Source organism: Schistocerca serialis, chromosome 2 (genome assembly GCF_023864345.2).
Source record: "Schistocerca serialis cubense isolate TAMUIC-IGC-003099 chromosome 2, iqSchSeri2.2, whole genome shotgun sequence".
In the NCBI taxonomy this organism is placed as follows: domain Eukaryota; kingdom Metazoa; phylum Arthropoda; class Insecta; order Orthoptera; family Acrididae; genus Schistocerca; species Schistocerca serialis.
The window spans coordinates 65,449,586-65,462,673 of NC_064639.1; the positions used below are offsets into that span (position 1 = coordinate 65,449,586).

The 13,088-nt window shown below is 40.9% G+C and overlaps 1 protein-coding gene across 1 annotated transcript in view; it reads left to right on the top strand.

Annotated features, from left to right (window-relative positions):
- The window catches only part of LOC126456767 (filamin-A), an 885,319-nt gene that overhangs the window by 821,001 nt on the left and 51,230 nt on the right, over nt 1–13,088 (top strand). Inside the window, exon 44 of the mRNA XM_050092525.1 lies at nt 3,181–3,474. Coding sequence (XP_049948482.1) covers nt 3,181–3,474 — 294 coding nt within the window. The remainder of the gene's footprint in view (nt 1–3,180; nt 3,475–13,088) is intronic.

Here is a 13,088-nt window from a genome sequence, read left to right on the forward strand (position 1 = left end):
CCCCGCTCTAATACTTTTAGGTTGGATGTTTTAGTGTGTTGCAGAGTGGCTGGCTTTTCCTTTTTATTCTTGTGGTCAGCCAGCCACAGTCATCTGCTCTCTTGTTTTTATCCCTTCTACCTGTTTCTTGCATCTCTCTGTGGTTTTCTTTTCCAATTTTGTCCATTTTAGTGTTTGTTGCCCTTCTGTCATTCTTGTGGTTTCTCCCTTCTTCCAGCTTTGTTTTGTGTGTCTCATTTGTTTTACTCCCACCCTTGTGGAATAATTTTAATCAGAATGAGGGACCAATGACCTAGCAGTTTGGTGCCTCCCCCCCCCCCCTCCCCTTTTTTTTAAACCAACCAACCAACCAACCGGTAATGACTTTCCCCTCGGTTGTTGCCGGTAGATGGTTCTCCTTTTCTGTATGCTGAGTGAATTAATACATCTTCCCATTCTTCTGAGTCTGCTCTTCTTTCCAAAATCTTGACAATCAGATTACATAGTTTTCCCAGTATTAGTAGATCCCTCCGTTTCCAGACATTGTCGGGTACTGAATCACCGCCAACTGCTTCATACCTTTTTAGTTTCAGTACACTTTGTTTCACTTCTTGTAGAGAGGCTTCCTCAACTAGTATTACAGCAGTTTGAAACTCTGTGTTACTGATGTTTCAGTTCATTGGAGCTGTTATTTAGTAGTGTGTCAAATTAGCATTTCCGTCTGGTCTTTTCAGAGTAATCGTCCTATCTTTCCAGATAATGCACCACAAATTAGAATAATAGCTGAGCTTCATCTTCTCTTTCCAGCAGTTCTACTGTAGGCGTATAACAAAGGGACTCTTTGAATTCGCCACTCTGTGTAGCCGTTCTTCTGGAACACCATACTCAGATGTTAAAGTTCTTTGTTGAGACTTTCACTGTCAAAGAGGGTCAAGCACTATGTATGAATGTTTTGAGTTCCCTGGGCATCTATGTTAGATGGCGGCAGCTGCCTGTATGGAGATATAAGCCAGTGTGTGTCATCTTGTGATACCTGGTGTGGTCCAAGCCCAGGACACCAAGAATGTGGAGCACTGCATCCACTTTGACTTCCATCGTAAAACTGATAGTTTGGTGTAGGGAATTGAAAATGTTTGAAGTGGTCTTTCAACTTGTCTCTTCCACATGACCATGTGACAAAGGTTTTGCGAACATACTGTTACACTGGATGGCATGCATGGTATCCTCCTTGAAATATATACTTTACATGTCAGTAATAACTGGGGAGGGTGGATTTCTCAAGGCGACCACTTTCATATGCTCATAGTTCCCACCATCATAAAGTAAGTATGTCAGTGTCAAGACATGCCTAGAAAGGTTTGCTGTGTCTGTGTCAAATTTGTGGCCAGTAAGATTCAAGGAATCTTTGCAAAGGCACAAAGGTGAAATAGGAATAACTTTGAAGCTGACAGTGATGTCAGTATTCTTAAGTATAAGTTGTTAAGGTGTCCAACAAAATGCACAGAGTTGCATATATTACACGAACGCTTCCTCATGTAAGGGCTAAGGAAATCCTTCATGTATTTAGTGAGAGTAATATCAGGGCACCAATGATGCTAACAGTGATGTTTAAAGGCACCCCATCTTTGTGTACCTTTGGACGTCCTTAAAGTCACAAGCTGGAGAATCACATAACATACCTCTTCAAGGAGGAGATATATCGCAACATGAAAAGATTTATGGAAATGAATGCTCCAAGCCAGCTGCAATAAGGTAATATTTTTTTTGTCTGCAATACTTTACATGACAGCTTATTGCCATTATAATTTGACCTGTGAAATAATATTGGTAAGATTAAAAAATGGAAAATCCAGGATGGAATGTAACAATATTAAAAACTTTGTGTTCTGCCTTACGGCAGCTCTTGTCGAGGGGGAAGCCTCGTCAGAGAGGTCCACTGCACGAGTGTCTAGGGAAGTGATTCCAGTGGTGGTTTCCTGTTGCCTTCCACTGATGAAGATGAAATGATAATGAGGACAACACAACACCCAGTGCCCCAGCGGAGAAAATCCTCGACCCAGCCGGGAATCGAACCCGGGCCCCTCGGCACAACAGACCACCGCACTGACCACTCGGCTATCAGGGAGGACTAACAATATTATGAAAAGAAAATTTGCCACTCACCGTATAGCAGTGATGCTGATTCGCAGATAGTTACAACAAAAAGACTGTCACAGTATAAGCTTTCAGAAAACGAGGCCTTTGTCAAAAATAGATGTGTGTGTGTGTTGTCTACTTTTGACAAAGGCATATATTGTGATAGTGAAATGGTAAATATTAACAAACAAAGAATCTGTACAGAGAACCGTATATTGTGCCCAAATTTAAAGCTAGGAGACTCGAGTGGATTGAACACACACTTAAAGCTCCAGAATCAAGGAAAAGCTGTCAAGTACGTACAGAATATCCTCGAGGAAGAAATTTTCTCAGAAGACCGAGCCTGTGCAACTTCAATAACATCAGAGAAGATATGACAATCTTACATATGATGAAGTGGAAAATTCAATGTCAGGATAGAACTATCTGCAAAACATTATGACATCAGTAGTGAATATTGACAATAATAATAATAATAATAATATGCACATTCACTCCAAGAAAACCTGGGAATCCAGATCACCTTAAAATGAATGAAATTTCTGATTTTCAAAGCATTAGAATTGGATAAAAAAAGTAAGTAAAAGCTACCACATGTAATGGGAAACTAGAGTTAATAATAATACACTGCTAAATAACATACACAAGGTGAAGCCTAAGGAATTCTTGTTACACAGCAAGAGGATTTTCCCCATCTGTGCTTTGGAATAATAGTGCCATTTTGTATAATGTGGCACAGCATTTTGATATACCTAGCTGCCTCATAGCTCCCCAACATGTGTTCTCTTTTTATACTTTTCAAGTTTCATTGTTTGCTATTACAACACATTCCTAGCTGGAGCTCTGCCCACTCTACCTCCCATTACCCAAACTGGGTTTTCAGAACAGTTTTTAATTTTATAATATTCGAGTAGAGAATCCTAATTTTTTCATATTTGTGAGGTTTTTATTCTGTTCGGGCCATTTAAAGAAGCAAACAGGTTGAGATAGAATAATCCTCAAATCGTCTGCTGCACGTGGGAGTTCTCAGTGTTTTAATACTGGCCTGTTTTTTTATTTCCACAGGACAACTGACGGCAGAGTGTCGCGGCCCCACAGGTGCGTCCGTACCTGTTGCCGTAGAGCAGTCTCAGGGCACGAGAGTTCACCTGTTGCTGACCCCGAGGGTTCCCGGAGATCATGTGCTGTATTTACACTTTGGCGGAGCCCCACTTCCACGCTCACCCGTACCAGCCATAGCTGACGGTCCCAGTGGGATGAGTGGGCCTGTGAGGGTAGTGCTCACAGGAAAGGGGTTGGCGGGAGCCAGGTGTGGAGAGGAGGCCGAGTTCACGATTGACGGTTCGCAAGCTGGTCCAGGTGAGATAATCTGTCTGTCCGTTGCGGTGCTCTCTGTCCGACTGATGCTGTGTTGAGACCGGTACACTACTTCTCCTATTCTGCTTACCTGTCTGTATATAGGCTATTATTATGACGGATATGCCACTCCCGAAGGTAATTTAAAGCTGCTGTCGGTTCCCGTCGGGAAGGAATCCCAGTACCCTCTCTGTCCGCATCTAGTGTGTATTGCACAATTAAATGTGACCTCATTTTTCGAAGTGTCTGTGTGTCGTATAACAGAGGCGGAACTTGAGAACTGGCCCGGTAATGACCTGCGCCGAGGTGGAAAACTGCCAAAAATCCGTATCGAAACTGTCCGGGACGGTGGCATCTGTCATTGGTCAACCCAGAGCTGGCACGACTTCCTGTGTCACGGAAGTAGAAAATTTGACATGCTCGGCTAACCGGTTGGGTTAGGTGAGATAATGACTGATGCAAAAGATAGACAAATGTGGAAAAAAAATCAGAGAAAATTCTATCGACTGCCGAGTACAGACTTTATACTCTGGCACACACCGTTGTAACGCGATAATACTGTGCTGCCTAAATCGGTAAAATGTCGAGGTACTGATTGAGTACGTGAGCAGACTGTTACTAAACAGATCTTTGTGCATTTATGTAAAGAATTAGAGTAGAATCCGGGAGTAACTCTAGTATTACCGTGCTTGTGCAGTGCCTTACCAGAGTAGACTTCTCCGAACTTTTATTTGATTTTTCTCAGGAACGGCTATTTTGTAATCCGCAAAGTGCACATTATAACAAAGTCAAAGCATAAGCAAAGAGTTAATTTTCCCCGTAAAACATACTGAGGCTGTGTACATATCCCTAGAGATAAGCAGATGTGAGTCAGTGTTTTAACACTCCGCCATTAATGACGTGATTACAGCCAGAGCATGAGCTGGAATCGGACGAGGACGGGGTGGGAAACAGCTGTGGCCTCTTTGAGGGAACCTGTCTTGTGTGTCTTTCTGGATTTCATGTTTTTGTGTTCGTCAGACTTGTTTTTTGTCACAGCAATTCCACAAATTTAAGGTCCTATATCTTTTGTTATTGACCGTTTACCAATTATTTGTGTTTGAAGAAATGGTAATTTGGTCGACTATTCCTTCACAATATATAAGTAGTGTGACTCTATTTCTTGCAGTATATAACTAAAGAATTTTCTATTAAAATGAACTATGTGTGCTATTTATTGTGCAGATAATAAAATTGAGGGATAACAAACAAACTGTTGCCTCAAAATTAAAAGGCACTAATGAAACGAGAATGATAAGAGGACTTTCTAACTCTGTACTTCATTGCAACAGAATTTTTAGGCACTGCAAAAGTGAAAAGAAATTCACCACGCAGGTGAAGAGCGGTTGTTAGAAATAAGGATTGCTACAGAAATGTTAATTTGATACTGCACATGGACACTGGAAGTGAACAAACAGTTTTTCAAAATCTAATCACTGTTTTATGACTATGCTATGGCACACCAAATGTCTACTGTCATGGTGCGAATGTCAGAGGCCTTCCCTGACCATTTCTTCGGATTTTGCCTTCTCTGTGAATATACCGTACTCACCACAGATACAGTCTTCAATGTGGCAGAGCAGATGAGTCAGATGAGAAATTTCTCGTGTGCTCTGATTCCCTAAGTGCCCACCATATTGTAACGACATAACCAGCCATGGGTTAGCTCGTAAACAAAGACCTGAGCGAACTGCTTTAGATTGAAGCATAGTCTCATATCTCTCCCATGCTTGTGGGTGTGATTGGGAGATGGAGATACAATAATCATGGCCTGCACCTAAAAATAGGAGAGGGAAGCAAAGATTAGCTGAGCACCTTGCAGAAAGTGTAAGGAGAGCTACAAGACCACAATACAAAATCCCTGTTATTACTGGAATCAATGGAGCACATTTTTTAGGTCAGTCAGACAGAGACTGTTGAAAGACACGAGGACAATACAAGACCATTATACAGTTAATAGTTTCCAGAAAAATAAAATTAATATGTTTCATCAGAACATTAGAGGGTTGAAAAACAGATTATTGTGTGCCCATAAGATATGGAAAATTTTGAAGTGATAGATGTTCTTTCCCTCTCTGAACACCATGTAACTGGAGGAATGGAGAAGTTAAATATCAAGGAAGATAGACTTGCATCATTTTCATATAGAGTTAACATGGAAAAATAAGGAGTTGTAGCATATGTAAAAGTTACACATAAAGTCAAAAATGTTGAAACAAATAGCTTTTGTGTTGATCAGAAACTAGAAGCATGCTCTTCTTAATTGTTGTTGCAAAATATTTCTCTGATAATTGTAATAGTGTACAGATTCCCCTCTCACAAACTTCCAGCTGTTTATGAGAAGTCTAGATGCATTATTGAGCTACCTGTCAGATAAGAAGAAACAGTAGAAACAACAAGTTGACTGTTACCAGTCACCGTTTTATTTATTTCCACAACGCGTTTCAAAGGTTTAAATCTTCATCATCGGGTGATATATGTGATGTGTTACGACAGCGAAAGAAACCTGTGACCACTGGAGACAGTGCCACAAGTTCCTCCAAAAAATCGTAACACAACACACACATAAATGTCATACTAACTAATGTAAATCCACCCGATGATGAAGGTTTAAACCTTTGAAACACATCGTGGAAATAAATAAAACGGTGACTGGTAACAGTAAACTTGTTGTTTCATTTAATGTCAATAACAGTCGTGGTAAAGCCTAATCTAAAATGTTCACATTTAAAGAAGTAGTAGTTTGTGGAGATTTCGAGGTAGATTTCTTAAAAGATATGGACAGGAAAAATGCACTAGAATTATTATTTGGATGTTCCAATCAGATTTCAGTTGTCAATTTTCCCATGTGTGTGCAGCAAAATAACTGAACTCGGACTGATAACATTTTTATTGACAATGCTCAGGCTGAAACCATTAATGTATACCAACTGCTTACGGGCTATCTGATCATGATGCACAATTAAAGGACATAAACAGTATAGCACCTTACAACCACAGGGCAGGATCATACAATACAAGGAGGCTTATTAATGAGAACAGGGCAGAATGTTTTAAAAGTAAGCTAAAAGGGGTGGTATGGGGTGAGGTAGGAAGAGCTGCTAATGTCAGATTCAATTTATTGCATAGTACTTTCATGTCAATATTTGACAGTTGCTTTCCTAAACAAAATCAGCCCGGTACTTCCCCCACCTATCCACTGGAGAGCATGTGATGACCTGTGTGGCAGTGACCACTTCCCCATCTTCCTGTCACTGCTGCAGCATCAGGCACACGGACACCCACCCAGATGGGATTTGAAAAAGATGGACTCGGGAACTTTCACCTCTGCTGTCACTGCTGAATCTCCCCCACATGGTAACATCGATGTGATGGTTGAGCAGGTGACTAGCACAATTGTTTCTGTGGTAGAAAACACGATCCCTCACTCTTTAGGGTGCCTGAGGCATAAGACAGTCCCTTGGTGGGTCGCTGGAAGTCGCTGAAGCAATTAAGGAGCATTGGTGAGCTCTACATTGGCATAAGCAGCACCCTTCCCTGGAGCTCCTCATTGCCTTTAAATGGCTCCGTGCCCATGTTCGCTACCTTATCAAACAACAGAAGGAGTGTTGGGAGAGATACGTCTCCACCATTTGGTGCTACACGCCATCTTCCCAAGTCTGGGCAAAGCTCAAACGTCTGTTCGCGTACCGGGCCCCAACAGCTGACCCCGGTGTTACCATAAATGGCGAGTTATGTCCCAACGCAAATGCAATTGCCGAGCACTTTGCTCGAGCCTCTGCATCAGAGAATTACCCCCCAGCCTTTCGCACACTCAGACGGCGGCTGGAAGGTGTAGTGTTTCCTTTACTCGGGGTTCTGCCGTGAAAATATAAAATAGAAAATCTGATTGGGTTTTGAATTTTGGTGATTTCAGTTACGGATAAGGCGGACTTCGTATTATTGATTGAAATAGTGCTGTAATTTGGCCGTGCATGGCAGACCGGGTCGGCAACACTACAAAAAGCGACTGTACGGAAATAGCATCAGAAACTAGTGGAAATTTACCTTATAATCTTGTTAGAAACACAGTACTAATTACAATATAGTCTTCATGGCTGTCCTCCTAATTCCCTTGTAGGATGACCCGTCTTTCACTTTTCTCCATCTGTTGAAAACTTCTTCAAGTTGTCACTGTCATGATCAAGTCACAAATTTGGCGATAACCGCCTCGAATCACTATTAAAACAACCTTGCTTTGTAATATAATTTTAATTTCCACCCAAAAGCACATTCAACACAGCGCGGAAAAATACACGTCTTTCGTATCAAGACGAGAGAGAGAGTAGTCAATTAGCTGTTAAATACAAAACCTACACAAAAAAAAGAAAGATCAAAATTATTTATAAAAATCGGTCGCTGGCGCAGCGCTCTTCCACATGCGCGATCGTAAATTATATCTTTGTATTGGCAGAGGCGCGGTAATCAAAGTACCATTACAATGCCTCCTCTACTGACACGCTCCGCAAGCGAGCGTGGCAGTATAGAAAATTTACATACATACATATATATGAGAAAATAAGAAATTTACATATTACAAAAAATATTTCTGAGCACAGTGCTCTTTCCATATCAGTCTTTGTATACAGTCTTTTTGGTGTGTATCTTCTTTAGGAGTCGTAACATTAATGTCTTTGAACTGCGGCTTATTATCGTTGCTTAGCACAGCGTTTGAATTCAGTTCACATGATTCGTGTTTACAATGGAATTAATTCGAACAATAAGTGTTTCTATTATATTGCTCCAGTGTCTTTAAATGTAGTATCGGCTTCTGAGTGTGTGTGTGTGTGTGTGTGTGTGTGTGTGTGTGTGTGTGTGTGTGTGTGTACTGCATGGCTCTCTTGCGTGTGACTTGAAGAAAATCCAAAGTTTGTTCATTGTGTCAACACGAAATTGTGATCTCCAGCAGTCGAATTTTGGTGGCGTCCACTGGGGTATAAGTGGTCAATGAGGGCACAGGAAACACCTCACTGCCTACGGCAGGTGATGAGCTTGTCCTTTACACCAACCTGAAGACCTGCCGGCTTCCACTACACCATACACTTCAAGGCATATTGACACTACGTAAATATTTCTTGACCAGTGTTCCATCACGTTGGTTTCTTCTTTGCATTTTCAGTTCCATTTATATGAATCATGTGCTACATGCACAAGTCCTTTGCAGTTCATTAACATCTCCTTAAAATACATTTCTTGATATAATAAGTACATAAATATACAAATATTTACAATTAATCATTACATGAGATAGTTACATTGTTGTCACATAGTACATATACAGAATTAAATGAAAAATATAGTAAATTTTTACGTTACATTCAGTATCATTGTGCTGATATGTGAATTACATTACATTCAGATTGAAATATACATATTTTTTTTCTTTTTTTTTCCACTTGCAACATTTTAAGATAATTGTGGCAACTCGCTAGAGTATTCAACTTAAAATTCTTCTTGCCTCCTGGAATAAAATTTACACATATTTCAAGCTTCAAGACAGCCCTCTGTAGGAGGATAGGTTCATGGGATGTTTGCTAACTACTTCATAAATACTAGTAAAGTTATCTCCTACAGTGGACTACACAAAATAAAATATGATAGACAAAATACATGTTTACTTAATATAATGTAAAATTTCCTATACCTAATACCGTTTCTGAGTGTGGTGTCCCCACTATTGCTGTTTCTAAGAGTGGTACCCCTCTATTACCGTTTCTAAGAGTGGTGCCCCTCTAAATATCTTAGGATCCTACAACTATGTACATCACGGACGTTTTGTTTTCTCCTTATTCTCCTTTCTATTTAATGGTGCATTAGTTCAGTACAGTAGATGAGCTTTAATTATACCATTAGATGACTGTTAAATATGTTCTCTTAAATAATTCTTCCAGTTTGAAGTATCAGGCCTACATAACTCCAAAAATTTCATTACAAGTTCCCATTAGATTAGTGTTAAAGTGTTACAGATTTAAATCTTCTGGTATATTTTCAACAGTGGCTGCTGTAAATAATTCTTTCCACATAAATCTATACTTTCACCTTCAGTTATAAGAATATATAAGACATCACATAAGTTATTATCTCAGGCATACCAATCTTTCAATAAATAATATTCTTTCACTACTTTCATTCTGTATTCCATGAGTACATGTGATATAGCGTTCAAATCTAGTTTCTCTCCTCCCAACATATTCTCAGTTACTCGTAACATTCTCACCTACCCATTATTCATTCTTCACAAAATAACATATACTTATTCCTCAGCATTATATATATTTTTCCCTCTTATTCATCATCATTTACTTTTTTACTTCAACAACAACAACAACAACAACAACAACAATAATAATAATAATAATAATAATAATAATAATAATAATACCCTTTTCTCATCTTATATTCCATTTACCTCTCTCCATATTACTATTTGTCTTCTTATTAAACTAAAATTACATTCACTCATCTCATTCAGTCACTCACATCACTCATAACAACATTACTATTATCACATGCCTCCTAAAGAAAATAATTCTGTTCAGTTCTCTGCCTCCTCTTATGTATATATGCCTCCTCTAATGTGTATATCCCTCAATAGCAACTCCTCTTATAACCAAATATCTTATTAGCTATTGGATGGTTCACATTGCTTTTTAGACTTACCTGCATTCATTAGATTGTAAGTATCTGTATAACTTCAATGTAGGCTCATCATAACTGTATATCATACACTCCTGGAAATGGAAAAAAGAACACATTGACACCGGTGTGTCAGACCCACCATACTTGCTCCGGACACTGCGAGAGGGTTGTACAAACAATGATCACACGCACGGCACAGCGGACACACCAGGAACCGCGGTGTTGGCCGTCGAATGGCGCTAGCTGCGCAGCATTTGTGCACCGCCGCCGTCAGTGTCAGCCAGTTTGCCGTGGCATACGGAGCTCCATCGCAGTCTTTAACACTGGTAGCATGCCGCGACAGCGTGGACGTGAACCGTATGTGCAGTTGACGGACTTTGAGCGAGGGCGTATAGTGGGCATGCGGGAGGCCGGGTGGACGTACCGCCGAATTGCTCAACACGTGGGGCGTGAGGTCTCCACAGTACATCGATGTTGTCGCCAGTGGTCGGCGGAAGGTGCACGTGCCCGTCGACCTGGGACCGGACCGCAGTGACGCACGGATGCACGCCAAGACCGTAGGATCCTACGCAGTGCCGTAGGGGACCGCACCGCCACTTCCCAGCAAATTAGGGACACTGTTGCTCCTGGGGTATCGGCGAGGACCATTCGCAACCGTCTCCAAGAAGCTGGGCTACGGTCCCGCACAACGTTAGGCCGTGTTCCGCTCACGCCCCAACATCGTACAGCCCGCCTCCAGTGGTGTCGCGACAGGCGTGAATGGAGGGACGAATGGAGACGTGTCGTCTTCAGCGATGAGAGTCACTTCTGCCTTGGTGCCAATGATGGTCGTATGCGTGGTTGGTGCCGTGCAGGTGAGCGCCACAATCAGGACTGCATACGACCGAGGCACACAGGGCCAACATCCGGCATCATGGTGTGGGGAGCGATCTCCTACACTGGCCGTACACCACTGGTGATCATCGAGGGGACACTGAATAGTGCACGGTACATCCAAACCGTCATCGAACCCATCGTTCTACCATTCCTAGACCGGCAAGGGAACTTGCTGTTCCAACAGGACAATGCACGTCCGCATGTATCCCGTGCCACCCAACGTGCTCTAGAAGGTGTAAGTCAACTACCCTGGCCAGCAAGATCTCCGGATCTGTCCCCCATTGAGCATGTTTGGGACTGGATGAAGCGTCGTCTCATGCGGTCTGCACGTCCAGCACGAACGCTGGTCCAACTGAGGCGCCAGGTGGAAATGGCATGGCAAGCCGTTCCACAGGACTACATCCAGCATCTCTACGATCATCTCCATGGGAGAATAGCAGCCTGCATTGCTGCGAAAGGTGGATATAGACTGTACTAGTGCCGACATTGTGCATGCTCTATTGCCTGTGTCTATGTGCCTGTGGTTCTGTCAGTGTGATCATGTGATGTATCTGACCCCAGGAATGTGTCAATAAAGTTTCCCCTTCCTGGGACAATGAATTCACGGTGTTCTTATTTCAATTTCCAGGAGTGTATTAATTATCTTCTTCTCATTAGCTAACATTTTACTGTATGTATTTTTTCAAATGTCTGTGTGAATGTAGACCTCTGGGTTTATGTGTTAATGGATATTCTAATGAATAACAGCCAGGGTGTGGAATATTTGCAATTCAGTATGGTCCAGAGTATAAGACCTGCCATTTCCTGTTTAAATGTTTCAGTTTTGTGGGTTTAGGATGTGTTCTTAGTAAAACTAACTCATCAACTTGAAATGTTTGTGCTTTCCTGACACCTCTGCCATATTTCTGCTTTCTTTCCTTAGCTTTGTCATTTGTCACATAATGTTGTGTAAGCTTGTCTTACCTTTTCTTCTAAACTAACAGGATATGTTGTTGCTGTAAATTTAGGTAGAGCGTCTGCCCATACATTTCTTTCTGTTTCATCCATAATTAATTCGGTTGGTGTGTATCCAGTAGAAATGTGAGTTAAATTGTTCACTATTTGTTCAAATGGTATTCTACCCATTTTCTGTGCTTTTCTGGTGTGTGTGTTCTCATAAACTGTCCAAATTCTCGAAATGTTCTTTCTACCGGGTTTCCTGCCGCATGAAATCTTGAAATTAAAATATGTTTAACATTCTGTTCTTCAATAAAAGTCTTCCATTTTAAACTGGTAAAATATGCTGCATTATCCGTGATAATAACTTCAGGTTTTCCTATTCTTACAAAATAATCTGTTAATAGAGATCTGGTAATAGCAGTGGTAGAAACTGAATGTAAAGCATATAATTTTAAATACTTTGTGAAAACATCTAACACAGCAAGGATGTATTTCATTCCTCCACATGCTTGTGGATAGGGTCCTGCAATATCTAAAGAAATTAGCTGTAATGGCCTCTTAGGTATGATTGGATGCAATTCATTCATGCTTGTGCAATTAGAATATTTGGCTTTCTGACATATGATGCATTTCGTAATATTCCTCAATACTCTTCGCCTTAAATTTGGAAAATAGCAATATTGTATAATCTTATCTGTACATTTGGTTACGCCATAGTGTCCCCAAGTTCTGTGTGTAAATAAAATAAAATCATCAACACGAGCTTCTGGTAAGCAAACACACCAATGCTGTGATTCAGGGTTTCGTTGGTGAAATAGTACTTCTTTGTGTAATGGGTAATATTTTTCAAGATGTGGGTCTGTTCCTGCACGTAATTTATTCTTTATCTGGATCCACCTGGGATCATTGTCCTGCAATATGGCTAACTTCCTGCACATGTTTTTGTAGTAAGGTGCAAATGTACTATCATACATGAGTAAAATTTTGAAATATGATGTTTGTTCTGTCACATCTGAAAATTCTTGTAGGCCTTGTGGCAAACGAGACAGAGCATCAGCTATAATGTTGAATTCTCCTTTTATGTA